The 16,496-nt window shown below is 40.4% G+C and overlaps 1 protein-coding gene across 2 annotated transcripts in view; it reads left to right on the top strand.

Annotated features, from left to right (window-relative positions):
- NALCN (sodium leak channel, non-selective) overlaps positions 1–16,496 on the top strand; it is a 263,906-nt gene that overhangs the window by 149,827 nt on the left and 97,583 nt on the right. For both annotated transcript variants that reach the window (XM_060079639.1, XM_060079640.1), the window contains one exon: positions 6,624–6,698. In XM_060079639.1, coding sequence (XP_059935622.1) covers positions 6,624–6,698 — 75 coding nt within the window. The remainder of the gene's footprint in view (positions 1–6,623; positions 6,699–16,496) is intronic.

Here is a 16,496-nt window from a genome sequence, read left to right as displayed (position 1 = left end):
AAAGTTCACAGTAGAGAAAGAACTAAGATTAAAGGTGACATTTCAGTTAAAGGACTATCTTTAAGCTATATAAAAAGGAAAAGAAAATAATAAGAGGAAACTTTAGAAAAGAAATGGAAATGAAAAAGGAAAGATGGATGGGGTGGGTGCAGGACTATATGCAGAGTTAGAGAGAATGCAGAACAGGATTGGAAGCTACAGAGATAGAAATTCTCAATCAAGAAGACCCATTCTAAGACAGTAAAGCCACCCTCTTGAGAAAATACACCATAACTTTCAGCAGCCTGAATCATGCTAACCTAGCCTCTCCCTTCAGTAGAGAGAATGAGAAAACCCTTGTGTGTTGCACAGAGGGGTTGTGTCACAACAAAATTGGAGGAAATAATGATGCTGGGGAACACACTGCTTCAGTCATTTATTGAATTTCATTGAAATGCATTATGGTTCAATGGAAGAAAACCAAGTTAATTATCTGTGGTTAGAGGTATCAAACTTAAACATAGCAAATACGTTAGCTCAGGTGAATCTGGCTTTTTCAGGAGTGAGAGGAGGAGTTAGAGGAGAAGAGGTCGTGAGGAATCACAATGGCTGAACGCCTCCTGCCACGTGCGGCGGGAGCCATATTGAACCTGGAGACATTGGGTTTGAAACCCACTAAGCTGGAAGGTCAGCACCCCACCAAGCAGTAGCTACCCCATTCATAAAAATTCTAGGAAGGAGACTTGCCAGGCTTGCAGAGATCTGATGTCCCACACCAAATGCATTGCCAATGCCAAAAATATCTTGAGAATGGGTGTGTAATCTGAGAAAAATAAAGAATTAGATACCTGGACTATTTTAATAGCTATTCTTGACTTTTTCATTGAAATCGGTGATTCATAATGTATCAATATTGATCACAAAATAAGGAAGTGGATGTATTACATCCATTGTATATTGCATGATAGAGCAAATACACGTGTTGCATATTAATATAATGCAGTGTTATAGATCTGCTAAAAGTGGCGAGTAGCCAGTGCATGAAAATATAAATATGAATTTCTTGTTTGAAAGCATTGCACATACTAAATACCGCTGTGTTGAGAGTATATGTGTGCTTTATTTAACAAAGCTCAAGAGGAAATGAAAGGATATATCATTAGCCATTTTTCCCCTGAAATTACATCTTTAAGAAAAAATAGTGATTTAGAATTCCATGCCCCATTATAAATTTAAATATTATATAAATTATGAAAGATAAACAATGCACACAACAGGTTGACTGTGTAATTTAGAACCAGCAAAGCGTAAAGGTAAAAGGGTTTCATGCAAATGATGAAGCTCTTGTGATTCAAGGTGACAAATCCCTGTAAAAATTCTTTTGTTATATCAGTAGCATTTAATATAAAACTGTGAACCTCATTTAATGGCTATGAAAAGCCTTTTGGCACAGTACGGATGGTACTGGTAGTAGGCAGACATTGGCTGAAAATAAGACTCAGACGTCAACATAACGGGTTCAGGTTAACAAGCATTACCTCAGCTTTCTATAAAAACAGAACAAACAACAGCAACAACAAAAAGCAACACTGAGAAGATTGAGGAATAGTTCTTGCTTTCAGAATTAGGATCTGTTCCCCACTCCCATTAATTTGGGGGATGGGGGGAGAAATGGCTGACACCCAAGTCAGCCTGCAAGCTCAAGTCCAAGTCCGCACAGCACTCGGTTTGTAGGAAAATAATGTCTCACTGACAATGTAAATTAAATATGATGGAAACCAAGCTGCCACCCTCCCTTCACTTCTGTTTCTTTATCACGGTGGTTATTGCCACCTTATTAGAGTCTGAGAAAAAAACTACCAAGTAATTCTCACCTCCTGGCAATCAGCTGCAGACCTAGCCTCTCTGGCATCTTCTGTTTCCACTCCAGAGAGACATCAAAGCCAGACCCCAAGTGCCAAGTCCTCACCTTAGCACAGGGCCCTACTCGTCAGGAACACGGTGACAAGGATCCATAAACGTCTGTGTCCACACAGAGTTTCAAGGAAACTCGAACTCCACACACATTTTTAAATACGGTTTCTGTTTTTGCCATCACGTCTTCATGTTAACTAAGCTGGAAAGGCTGAACATTCAGATAGTGAATGAACCTAGGTTTAATGAAGTTTAAAGCAGACTTTAAACTTTCTCATATATTGTGCTTAAATTTGTTACCAAAACCCACCCCAAGAGCTTGTCTTGACACTGTTAACAAGGGGCTTTCTACCTGCAAAGCCCCTTCAGCAAAGCCAAAGTGTTTCCTTTTTGAGGCTTGCCTTCTCTCTACCATGAAAATCAAACTCTTATCTCCATGAAAAAGAATGTGCAGCTAGAATCCCCCATCTATGTCTCTGTCCTTCTGCCCTGAGGGTAGCTTTTCCCTCTTTCCTCCAAAAAGGAGGTATAAAATGTACTGTTTTTTAAATTAAGGTAACAAAACATTACATATTTAATAACTTTTGTCAAACTGCACTTAACAGTATCCCGTTACTATTTCAATGAGCGAGCTTAAACTAACTGCATTACCTGCATAAAAAACCAGAACATCTGAAAGGAAAATTTTAACAGAGAAGAAAAGAATGCCATCACTCTGTGATTATTACAACCTCCCTCTCACACCTCCCGACCTCCCTTGGTGGCATTTGGGCAAACTGCCAGCCCCCAGGCCTACCTGTCAGTCTCCCCCAGCCTCCTTCCAGGCACCCATGCTCTGGCCCTACTCACCTGCTCACCAGGTCCCTGGTTAGCCCCATACTCCCAAGGCCCTGTCTTCCCTCATGCCACCTGGAAAGACTTTCTCACAGCTCCCTTCCTGCCAAAATCCTCCTGCTCCTTGGTATCTTGCTATCCTGGTAGCACCTGGCTGGACTCAGGATCAGACCCTCATGATCTTAAACCCTTTCTGTTGTTTTAAGTCACACAGCTAGTGCAATTTGTTGCAGCAGCCCCAGGAAACTAAAACAAGGGGTGTCACCGAGAACCAGAGATCTTAGCAGGAGCTGCAGGAACTGAGGTGGTGATCAATTCAGCAGAGAGAAAGCCCAGCGTCCCCCAAATAAGCACCATCACTGCCCCGGATGGGGGACAGAGGACCAGTCACATGGCCACAGTGGACCAGAGGCCAATGACAGTCACATCTTTGACTTTAAACCAGACCTACAAAGAAAAGGAGCATTTATTCAAATGTAACTAAGTTTTAAAGGACAAAATCGGATTCATGTAGCAAGATTCAGTTTTCAGCCATCAACACAAATGGAGGGCGTATGGACTAAATTCAACTGATATGTAAAAATTTGAAGCAAACTGTTTTAGCATCGCATATCTAAGTTTACGTCTGTGTATTTTCATAGAGACTATACCACACACCAGGGTTCTTGCGGGAGTATTAAATGGAAAAATACTGTAGCTGCAATTTGTCAAGCTATTATTATTCTAGCCATTATATTTTACAAATGAGAGCACTGAAACTCACGGTGGGCTAGTGGTTGCCACGTAGCTCGTGACTGTCAGAGCCTATTTGCCGGCCAAGGTCTCCAGCCACATTGCTCTTTTCCACCAGGCTGCCACCCCACGTCTGCTTAATTCAATTGTGAGCTTCGTAGCAGTGAGCACGGTATTGCATTTATGTTCCTGACCAGGCAGTGTCTGACACAGTGACAGAGTCCAATTTAATCGAATAGCATCACCTTGCTGTGGTTAAGTAGCCTGCCATCTGTCTGGTGTTGGGAAAATAATTAAAAATAAAATCTCCTGACAATCCAGAAAACCTCCACCAAGGTAGACAAGAAAGAAAACAGTTTTATTATTGAATAGCACTGAACCAGACTGTGATGGGCATCACGGGCAATCCACCAAAGTGACCGCAAAGACAGAAAGCCATGTCACCCTTTGATACACATCCCCATATCACATCCATTCTCTCAGGATGAAAACAAGTAGTCCTCAGGCAAGAAACCTTGACGGCATCATTTGTTAAATACAGTTCCCCCTAAATTCACCTGGTAACTGGGGCGGCCCTCTGTGATAGCTAATTGCCTTTACCCGAAGGAAAATAAAACTTTTCATATCTCCATGATAAATAGGTAGTTTTGCAACATGGGTTGGCTAAGTTATATCCCCAACTTCCCATGGAGAAGGGGAGACAGGGTGCTCTTCCTGGGTTGTAAAATGATGAGACTTATTTAGCTTTTAGAAAGATCTGTATACATCTCAAAGGCACAGAATTTATAAGCACAAGTTTTCCAAAGGAAATGCGCTAAGCAAAGGGAGGGGAACTGTGGCTTTCCCTTTTTTAATCAGGGAAATTATTTTTTTCTTTTTAGATTTGTGTTGGCCCTTTCCCTGTGGAAATAGGAAAGGCTGTTAGGTTAGGACACAGAGCCAGGGTTGCTTCCAGTGCCCAGGAGAGACAGAAGTGGTGTGAGACAGCTCAGATGCACAGCGGAGCCCTTCAGGTGGCCACTCTGAGTCTGGAGAGGAAGCAGGAGAAGGGAGACTCCTACCCTGAGAGTACTTTTGATGATAACGTCAAGGTCAACCTCAAGGTCACAGGACAAGGGCTAGACTTGGACTGAACTATGAAATGTCCTGTATAGAATAATGTCTGGTTTAGAGTAAGCCTGAATATATCTGTGCCCAGATGTGCACAGTGTGGTGGACGTGGTGACATCAGTAAAAAATCTGTGGTCTAATAGAGAACAGACGTGTGGTTGCCAAGAGGGAGGGGGTGTGGGGGAGGGATGGATGGGGAGTTTGGGGTCAGCAGATGCAGCCTATTATACACAGAATTGATAAACAACAAGGTCCTACTGTTGTTCCTGTATCACAGGGAACTATATTCAATATCCTGTAATAAACCATAATGAAAAAGTATATATATATATGTGTATTACTTTGCTGTACAGCAGAAATTAACACAACATTGTAAATCAACTATGCTTCAATTTTAAAAAAAATTAAACAAAAGAAAAAAAATCTCTGTTCTAGACCATTCTGTATCCTCTTTAAGTTCTGGTAGGATCCCAAAGGCTGTGGCTATTCACAGGAAGAGTGTTAGCAATGGTCCCGAGCCAAACATTGTCAAAACTTCATAGTAGTTGAGGCTTTTTTTCCCCTTGTTATACGCTCATTAAACTTGGAAAAAAGCTAGCCATTAACTTCTGTATAATGATCTCTCTGGTGCTTAAGAGTCATGACTAAATTGCCTCGATTTTCTTACCTTTGTGCTTAACAGTCTAATAGTAACACATGGGAATGATCTGCTAAGAGGGAAATTAAAAGGAAGAATATAAATCAAGAATGAAAAAGATTATCAAATGAATGTGGTACTTTAGAGAATTCAAAGTTGAAAAGGGACTAGAAATTAAAATATTTTTTAAATTCTACTTTTTTGTTGTTTTCTTTCTTTTACTGTATTTACCCATTCCAAATGAAGCATATGCCTTTTTTTTTAATTTGGGAAAATATAGTGAAATACAAAAAAAAAAAAGGAGGGGGAGTCCATTTTTTTCACAAAGGCGGGCACCGCTAACATTTCTAAAGTACCTCCTCCTAGCATTTTCCCTGTTATTTCTTTTTGTACCTACTTGCACTTCTACCATATATACTCTCATTTAATATTGTAAGCATTTTTTCTACTGTTAAAATTCATGAGTGTATTAGTTATCTATTGCTATAGAACAAATTATGAACAACTTAAGAGCTTACAACAATACACATCTATTATCTCACGTGGATTCTGCAGCTCGGGAATCTGAGACGGGCTTAGCTGGGTGTTTCTGTAGTTCAGAGTGTCCCATGAGTTTGCAGTCAAGATGTTAGCTGGGGCTTCAGTCACCTGAAGGCTTTACTAGGGCTGAAAGATCCACTTCTGAGATGGGTCAGTCACATGGCTGTGGCAGGAGGCCTCAGCTCATTGCCACATGGGCCTCTCCATAGGGACACAGCACCTGGCTACCAGCAGAGTGCGTGATCCAAGGGGGAGCGAGGTGAAAGCCACAATGTCTTTTCCTACCTAGCCTCATAAGTCACACACAATCCTTTCCATAACCTATTGGTTATACAGACCAGCCATATTCAATGTGTAAGGGGACACACAAGACTGTGAACACCAGTGCCTCATGATGTTGGAGACTAGTTACCACAATGGATTTGTAATGGCTGCATGAATTTTACAATAAAGATCTTTATAACTGTATTAGCTATTTACATAAGGTTAGATGTTATTTCCAGTATTTCATTATTACAAATAACCTCTCAAGCACTTTTGTGTATAAAGGTTTTCATTAGTACTTCAGGTTATTTTCTTTGAATACAGTCTTAGAAGTAAGATTGTTGAGTTATTTTTTTTAAGTTTTCTTAATTTTCATTTTAAATCAGTTTTATAAAGCAAATTAATATTTTATATTGTTTATTTCAGTTAACAGATGCATTTCCTTTAATGTATTTGCTATAAGTATCTTAAAATACCTATGCAGTGATTCACAACTCATGTTTAATGCATTCTATATAAGTATATATTTTAGGTAGATATTCTATATTATATATATAATATTTTGATACTTATGGTGTGTGGGTTTTTTCATTGCTATTTAACCATTTTATAGATCCTCCTGAGTTTGTTTGTCGCTGTTATTTTGGACAACTTAGAACTTGATGAAGATCTAAAGAAGCTTAAACAAGTAAGTAATGTATGGGGGATTCTTTAAATTGACATTAAAAAAAAATAAGGGCAAAACATGTGCTTACAGGTAGTATTAAAGCAGTTCAAGGTTCAAAGTAAAAAAAGATAGATTTTAATCAATTAAGACAATCTGAGTTGGCAAATAATTTTCTTCTAAGTTTAACCTTCTCTAATATCAACAAAGGAAATTTTTATTGCTCTATGATTATCCTAGGAATATTTTTATATCATTACTTTGAGTAAAATTAAGATGGACATAGAATAGTAAATTGAATTTAGATTCTCCTTCTGCCATTAAATGAAGGTAGTTTGGAAATGAAGTGCCTCAGGGCCAGATTGCCATTTGGCATAATTATATGTAATACTCTTGATCCTCATCATAAAAATATTAAGCATAAACTTGCCTGACCACTAGACATTAAAAGAGAATTTAGTCTGCGTACCCAAAGTGGTTATATGAAATGGGATAGAATAATTGATCAACTGTGTGCCCAGTTGTATATGAAAATAGATTGGGTGTTATGGCATTGATAATCATATTCCAAAAATGTAAATGTAAATGTGTGAAGATTATGTTATTGATGGCAGAAAGATTACAGGTGTGATTAGCTATTCTCATAGTTTTTGTTCCTTGGAAGATACTTGGCTTGAATATTTGACTCTGTCAAAGAGAAGAGACCCTTTGAGAAGCAGAATTTATAAAAGGGGGGAGCCTGGATAAATATTCTTGGATCCCCCTCCCCAGCACTGCAATAGTTGGGATTATTAACATCCCAGGGAAGATCCTATCTGGAATTTTAGGAAAGCCCTACACATTTAGAATTTCCAAGTTGGATAGAGTTGTCTACTTTTTAAAAAACAAAGACATAACCTATTTAAATTTTTGTTGTTATTTATATATCTGAAAATCACTTTAAGCATTTCCTTTTTTTACTCTTGTTTATTTCCAAAGCCTATGCTTTTAACCAAGGGCAGTCAATAAAGAAAAAAAAACATATTTGATATAAAGATGCCCACTGTGAGCATATCAAGGAAGGGTTTAAATTCTTCCCTGTCCTGGGGCTACACAGGCAAATGGTTATCTGGGTATGGTGGGCATGATTTCTTCCAGATCTTTTCAATTTGTGGCAACAGTGTTAGGTTCTTCAAATGAGGGTTGGGAAGTTGTTTATGCCATGGATGCAAATACTTCCCATGGTTTCTAGTTGTAGAAGAAATATGTAATTAGTGAGTTCAGAATTGAAATTGACCAACTATATAATTAGACACAACCAATAAATATCTCTTGCTGTATAACCACCTTGGTCCTTGCTTTACAAAGCTGGTATTTATTTCAGGATTTAAATGATTTTACTCTCTTTTTATTATTCCCAGAAAAGAGGATGGGGAAAATGTGAAAAAATAGTTGATTTTCTTAATGTTTCAAGTTCCAGAAAGCACTCTGTATTCCAAAGTCTGTCTTTATTCAGTTTAAACTTTTTTTTTCAATCTTTGACCCTTTCCATCAACTAGTCTGTAGGTTCTTATGGCTACAGTCACGTTTGTGTGAGCACTGGCTCAGTGCCAGGTACTTTGTATTTTCATTTGTTTAAATTTCCCAGCAACCATGTGATGCAAGTATTATTAATAGCTTCATCTTACAGGTGAGGAAACTAAGGCACAGAGAAGTAACTTGTCTAAGGTCTCACTGCTAATAAGTGGCAGAGTTAGGATTTGAACCCAGGCAATTTGGACCAAAAGCCCAGACTCAGCCTCTACACTATATTGAGTCACACTAAAGCCATATAAATGCCAAACAGGAGTCATGCCACTGTGGAGGCCCATTCATAAGACTGTTAGTTACTTGTTGATAAATAATGATATCTTAGATGACAGAGATGTCATTATATTCATGAAATAACCATTGATGTGACAGGCAGTTTCTTGAGGAATGGAGGTGAATTAAGCTACCCAATCATTAAAACTATCCAAAAGGCAGATGATCTAATTAGAGGCACTGGAGTTAGGACTTTGGCAGAAGCTGAGAGCCGAGATGCTTACCATTCACTCCACCTGATGGCAGACACTGGCCAAAGCACCCGTTCCCTCAGGGACCTTCTGGAGCAATGACCCTCCTTAGACACAGACATAAGGCGCTTGCAGCATATGAACATTTTAGAGAGGTCTCTAGAGACTTAATGTACTTTATTATGATTGTGGTAAAAACAGTTGTGTTAAAATATACATGTTGGTGCCTAGACATTTTTCAAAAGTAATAGAAACCAGTGTGAGCCACCTCTAAAATGGAGACGTTAAATATGAAACACTGAATGGGGGCTATTAGGAAAAGTCGGTTCTCATGCTTGGGAGAAGGATTATGTCCCTGGAGGGAGATGGGATAGGAGACGATGGTAGAAAGCTGAATGGTACAGTGAAGAAACTAGAATGGGAGAAGAGAAAGAAGTGAAGAAGTGAACGAGGAAAACATCCAAGAGATGAAATTAAAGGAAAGAGCACAGATTATTCATCTAAGCCAGTGATAAAGGGGGAGAAATGTGACCGGATGCTGCATCAGATTGCTCCATGCACCAGAGCTTCTGTGGAGAAGCTCCCTGAGGCAAGCGCAGTCTGCAGGATCCATGGTGCTGGAACTGTATCCTTCTTAAGTAGAAACATGCTACTTATTGTTTCCCCATTATTTTCTGAAGTTGCCTCCTTGCCCTTTAAGACAGTGGTTTCCAGCCAGGGATGCTAACCCGTGGGGCTCTTCAGGAGAAACTATGGGACCAGCAGCCTTCTTTAACACTTCAGGAAACCTAAAGGGAATTGTGCATTTGCCCGACTAGAATGCCTACTTTAATACTTTTAGCTGGAAATTTGTGAATTCTAGGCAGCAGCACTGCTTCCCTAATGCTAATGCTCTGAAGGCTCTTCATATATGCTTTTCTTTAAGGAAAAAGAAACAGCGTTGAATTATTTATTGCTTAATAGAGGTATTTTGATAGACAGAAACTTTTTTAAAGAGAGGACTCAGAGGGTAATAATTAAAGGGCTCCTTGGGGATGACTTTGGGTAGGTTCTGATGTAAATGCTCATTCCCAGGCCACCTGTCTCCATGCCATCACCAATGTTTGCCTTTATAGCCACTAATGTAGCTTTTCCTTTGTCACTCTCCAAAATAAATAATGCTCTGAAAAAACATGCCAATTACGCATTCACATAAAATTCATCTCTTGCTTTCCTAGCAGCAATATAGCAGTAGCAATCATTTCCTAGCTGCCATAATTTATGTGAGCCCGTATCTAATTAAATAGAGACAGTGATTCTCTTTTCAGCATCACCAAAACCCAATACAGGACCTGGAGATAGATAGAGATAGAAATAGAGATATATAATGGGTTTTTACATAAGATCAGAAAATTGACTAGAAATGAAATTGTCTGTAAATGTATAATTTGGCTGCTGAGAAGCCAGATCAGTTCATATAAAGGCTAAAAACCCCCTTGGCCTACTGCTGTCCTCTAAACAGCAGTAGGAGGCAATGACCTTCATGCTCTGTGATGTAGCAAAGACACTGGAGAATGTAGGTGGAGTTTTGCAAACTTTGAAAAGCAAGAGAATTCTTACAGCTTTAATGATTTTTGCAAATTCAGTGCAAGACAGATATAAAGGGTTTTCTTTTAAGCAGTAGAAGATTCATTAAGCTATGAGAAAAAGAAAGACCCATAGAGAAGCCTCAGGGAAAAGAATCATTGAAAAGGGAAGTAGAGATAGTCTGTGTAGATTAAGTTCAAAGCTCTGAAATTAAAACTGTTTCCCCAGCTCTGTATTAAGTCCCATTTGAGTCTTGTCTGATTCAAATTTGATAATGTTTCGTCTTTTATGACGTCCAGTGCGTAGTGAGGGATGGACATGTAAAGAGACTTCTCTCTCTTGTTGATCATGATTTTAACAAAACAACAAAAATCTTAGTCCTTTTAAAAAGATGAGCTCCAAAAGAATATATATATATGAGCTCCAGGTTAATGTTTCTCTGTAGCCGTACCTGGGGGCTTTCATTTTCATCTCTGTCTTGTCTCCTGTATTGAAGTCATTCTGGATTTAGGGCAACAGCAAGGGGACAGAGTAGCCACTCAGCTAAGCACCGTTTGCCATCTCCTGATCTGAGTCGAGCCTTCAGTCTTCTCAGTACTTTTTCCGTCTCACAGGAGTGAACTCAAACGAACGTAACATGAAAGAAGGATGCAACTGTGACAATAATAAGTATTCCCTATTGAAAACTACCCGGTGCCAGGCACTTCATATGCAGTTACTGAATTTAATTCTAAATGTTAAAGGCACAGAAACTAACATTCAGGGAGATAAATTTCTTGCCCAATTTCATATAATTTGTAAAGTGCTTAAGTTGGGATCATAAGGGCTTTCTGACCCCAATGCAGGTGACACACAACCTGCTCAGAGAATCCGTTCATTCATTCATTCTAAGGCGAGTGTCTGGAAAATGGGTTGGTTGAGATGCTTGCATTTTTGGATCAGCAGATTCTCTCCCTGTGGATGTGTAGACTGGAGGTCAAATTGTAATCAGAATATAGCTCAGTGAACTGGGAATCAGTGTGGGGTGTGGAGAAGGAGGGTTGTGTGATTCAAATATGTAATGGCATCAGGCTAATGTCACTTGAGGTATTCCTTTTACTAGATCTCCCCATTTTTGTAATCCTGGGGTCTGAATGCCCATCTGCTGTACTTCAGATGTCGTGTTAGGGGCACCAGACATAACCATGAGCAAGACATTGTTCCTGCCTTCAAATAGCTTATGAACTGGGCTTCCCTGGCAGCGCAGTGGTTGAGAGTCCGCCTGCCGATGCAGGGGACACGGGTTCGTGCCCCGGTCCGGGAAGATCCCACATGCCGCGGAGCGGCTGGGCCCGTGAGCCATGGCCGCTGAGCCTGCGCCTCCGGAGCCTGTGCTCCGCAACGGGAGAGGCCACAACAGTGAGAGACCCGCATACCGCAAAAAAAAAAAAAAAATGACTAAGATGATAAATGTGATGTTATGTGTTTCTGACCACAGTTTTTTTTTTTATTTTGATAAAAAATTGGTCACCATATTGGTAAGGTGGTGAGAGCAGGCTCAGGGATTCTGGTGGTGCAGAAGCTGGATTGCAGCAGATGAGCAGTGATGACAGCTAAGAAAGTAAAGCTGAGCTGTTAACCTTTTCCTCTCAGACTTCTCATGCTCTAAGTTTCCAGGCAGACCACCTGGTTACGGACTGATTCTTAATCTTTGTAGCTATGTAGTAACATCATTTACTACAGTGCTACCCAACCTTTTTTTTTTCCCATTGCGGTTTGCACAGAGACTGACATTTGTACAACAGCTGGGAATCACATGCAGCTGGAGGCATCCAACACTAGGATTTCTGCTGCTCCGGGAAAAACTCAGCTGCCCAGGGGCCAAAGATCAATGCCCCAAAGAAGCTATAAATCATCAGTGGCTGAGTTGGAATACTCAGCATTTTACCCAAAGCCTTTGATGTAACCCAGCTCCGCTTGAAGCCACTCTCTCAATCTTTTGGTCAGAGATGACTCTTTTGTTGTCAGTTTACATATTATTACCCATAATTTAACATAACTGAAATCTCAAAAGCTCATCTTATATAGCACTTGATCTGCTATTTCTGATAGAGCTGTTAGGCTTCTTTTAAAAAATAAATTCTTATGCCACATTAAGACATAAACAACAATAAGATCTGTTTAAAGAGATGAAGTAGCTAAGACTGAGAACTATTCAGATCAGGGTTCAAGCTAATAGGTCACAACAGAAGCTAAGAATTTGAGGATATCAATTATCAGCATAAGAAAACAGCCTAGAGTGGGGAGGGACAGATAAGATGGGGGTACAAACTACCATGCATAAAATAAATAAGCTACAGGGATACGTTGTACAACACAGGGAATATGGCCAATATTTTATAATACCTATAAAAATGGAGTATAACCTTTAAAACTTGTGAATCACTGTGTTATATACTGAAACTTACATAATATTATAAATCACCTATACCTCAATTTTAAAAAGAAAAAGAAAAAAAAAAGACAGCAGCCTAGAAATCTAGAAGTCAATGCAAAAATGGGGAGCAGCCAACTGGAATTTTGGAGTTAAACAGGTACTAGTCAGGGATCCAGGAAGTCAAAACAAAACAGACAAGGTACCTGTTAGAATTGATGTCTTCCTATTATGGGTTGAATTGTGTCCCTCAAAAAGAGATACTGAAGCCCTAACTCCCAGTACCTGTGAATGTGACCTTATTTAAAAATAGGGTATTTGCAGTTGAAATCAAGTTAAAGTGAGGTCATTAGGGTGGTCCCTAATCCAATATGACTGGTGTCCTTATACAAAAAGGAGAAGAGAGACACACAGAGACAGAGACTAGAGCGATGCATGTACAAGCTAAGGAACACCTGGGGTGTGGACCGTCACCAGAAACTAGGAGAAAGTCTTGAAACAGACCCTCCCTCAGAACCTCCAGAGGGAACCAAGCCCATAGACACTTTGATTTGGAATTTTCAGCCTCCAAAACTGAGATAGTAAATTTCTGCTGTTTCAAGCCACCAGTTTGGGGTACTATGTTACAGCAGCCCTTGGAAGCTAATACACCCCCTGGCCTCAAAAACAAAGAACCGCTTTGGGCCTCCAGGAAGTAACAGAGCTGAAAGATAGTAGGTGCTCTCAGGATGGCAGGCAGCTTTCACCAACCAAGAACAGCTTTCTCAACAGATGGACTTACTTCCTTTTGCCCTTAATCAAACAAGTCCCATAATAATCAATCTTATAAATTTGAGACTTTCTTGGAAGAAGCATTTCTCTAAGCCCTTCCAAAATTTCCTTCTATGTGTGATTGACCCAAACCAGATCACTTTTAGAGGCTGTTGTTTTCAGAAACCTTGCTCTTTGCCTCATCACCTGGCCCTCAGGATGGTTACTAAGGCGACTCAAGTCTCTCTTGACATTGAACAAACATCAAGTGAAGGGCCTAAGACCGGTCAAGTTTACATTGATGAGTTGTCGGTTGTGTTAACTGTGCTAATTCAGAATTACTTTTATTACAGTTTATCACAGCATTCTACAAGATAACCTCTCAATTTTTTTTCTCTTAAATTCTGAAGTATCTTTAATGAGAAAGGCATTCTTACAAAATCAGATGGCTCTTGACATTATTACGATTTTTTTTTTTTTAAGTGAGGTTTGGAGGGAAAACGTGTACAAACCAGGCAAGAGGGTTACTCTTCAGCATGCCCGGTCCTCAGCCCCCTGCCCAGCCATGGAGACACTATCTCACTTTGCTTTCTTTAACCATGAAAACAAAAATTTTAAACACCAACAGCGCTTTATTTCCTCAGATCCTTTCACAGGCAGTGGGAAACTAGACGGTTATGGTTCTAAGAAAAAAACGTGACAATTGGTTTTCAGTCTTCTGCAGTGTCTTGCAGTCATTGAATTGCAAACAGGCTCGTTGGTAGCTGCGTTCAGACATGTTTCAGGAGTGAGGTAGTGAATTTTCTCCTCTGTGTGCCCATACACGCAACATGAGGTGTTGTCATTGCCTTGATTCCCTTGGGACTCAGCTTTCACGCAGTCCGTCTGTTCTTTGTTCTGAGAAGCCCATGTACTTGTCTATTCCACCCAAAACGTTTCTGCTATCTGCTTGTTCATTCAATTCCTTCAGTCTTTGAGTCCCTACTGTGTGCAAAACACTGGGCCAGGCATTAAGGAGATGAGAATAAACAGTTAAATTTTCTGCTCTCATGGAGCTTAGGGTCTAATGGAGGAGTTGGACATCAATCAAATAATCAGAGCAGTGAATAAATATTTATAACGTGAGATGAACTTTCTGCAGAAAAGAACAGCATTTGAGTGAGGAGTTAATAGAAGACCTTGACCCAGATGGGGGTCAGGGAAGTGGCGAAGGAGAAAGAGACACTTGGACTGAGTTATGAAGGAGGGGCAGCCGTGAACTTCATGGGGGGTGTTGATAGGGAAAGGGAGGGGAGAGCCTTCCAGAGAGAAGGAAACATGTTCAGCATGACCCCAGAAAGAAGTGGTGTAAAGTGAGTATAGAAAAGTAAGTGGGGCATAGACCATGCAGCACCTTGAGAAACTTTTCCCTTGGGGACTTCCCTGGCGGTCCAGTGGTTAAGACTCTACACTTCCAATGCAAGGGCATGGGTTCAATCCCTGGTCAGGGAACTAAGATGCCATGTGGCATGGCCAAAAAGAAAAGAACTTTTCCCTTTGCCCCCAGAACCATAGGAAGCCACTGAAGGCTTTTACGATGGGAGGCAGTGTGAATGGGAGAGCTGTTTGGGAAGCAAAATCAGCAGGGACTGGGTGAATGTTTAGATTTAAGGACATAAATGAGAGTCTCAAGGATGAGTCCTGGTTTCAGGTTCATCTCCTTGGATGGATGATGATACCATTCACAGAACTGAGAAACATTAGCACAGAACTTTATTTGTGGGAAAAGATCATCACTCAGTCTTGGATGTGTTGAGTTTGTGATGGGTTTGAGACTCAGCAGAGACACCTAATACTTGGTTGCATGTGTGGGTCTAGAGTCTACGAGCAAGGGCTGGCTGGCTAGAGATACAAATATGGACGTTCCATATCATTCTCAGTTGTTTATCCGGTGCCTGCCATGTGCCAGGCACTGTTCTAGGCCTAAGGGGTAAGTCAGCAAAAAAAAACAGACAGAAATGTCTGCCCTCTTTGATTCTTCAGTCCTAGTGACGCTCTCTGTACTAGTGGAAGTTGTAAATCTGGATGAGATTGTATAGGGTGGAAGGAAAAGAGATCCCGCAGCCTTAAGGAAAAATAATGATGCTGGTGCTGAATGATGCTGGTGCTTTGCCTTAGGGAAACACAAATAATCCATCTTTGTTTTTGTCCCGTGTAAATGTTTGTTCTGTTACAAATAATCAACACTTTTTCTGTCTCAAGTTCAACCTCCCAATGGGAGAAGAATCTGATTGGTCCAGCTAGTCAACATCATTCCTTTTAGGCTGGAATTTTGTATCTCTGCCTCTCAATGCTGGTCAGCCATACAGAAAGCCATCAGCTTTGAACAGGGTACATCCTGACCAAACCACAAAGTGGGCTCCCCTGAAATGTGGCTGGTTTCCTAAGACAGTCCTTTCTTCTCCCAACTCTCCACGCTGGCCTCTGCTCTGGAGGAGCTAGACCCCAAAGAAGGAGATGTGAAAAGACCAGGTCCCCTTCCCAGTTCTAGAAAGGAAGTCATACTTGTGGGGCTGGGGTGGGGCAGGGGAGCAAGGCTTGAATCACATATGAGACCGGATTGCCCTGGACTGATGTTTTTATAACCAAAGGTGGCCAGAAAGCTATGGAACTTATTAAGAAGGGCAACCAGTCTTTTTCTTTATTCATAACTGAAGGTTGATGGTTTCCTTGTCGGCCTTTCCTTACATTCTACCCGCTGTCCTTGCTCAGTAAGGGTCACCGTGGGAGACGGGGCATGGCTGGCATCCTCACTCACAGCCACATGACGATGGAATATTTTTTACTCTGATATTAAAAGAATGACTTAGATTATTACTAAGAAATGAGAAATGTATGCGTACGTTATTTTATTTGATGTTATCCCTCTTTCCATGTTGTTTTGCATAAAATATGTTAATGTGAATTTTCATAGTGCATCTAATAAGCCCTTTGCCCTCAAAGTATGCAAAATTGAACAACTGTACAATCTACCACAGGCATACTCAGGAATGATACTTGGAAAATGCATGATGGTTGCCT

This window comes from Mesoplodon densirostris, chromosome 17 (genome assembly GCF_025265405.1).
Source record: "Mesoplodon densirostris isolate mMesDen1 chromosome 17, mMesDen1 primary haplotype, whole genome shotgun sequence".
Taxonomy (NCBI): domain Eukaryota; kingdom Metazoa; phylum Chordata; class Mammalia; order Artiodactyla; family Ziphiidae; genus Mesoplodon; species Mesoplodon densirostris.
The sequence above is the reverse complement of the archived record's forward strand: the minus strand, read 5'-3'. Positions and strand labels throughout refer to the sequence as shown.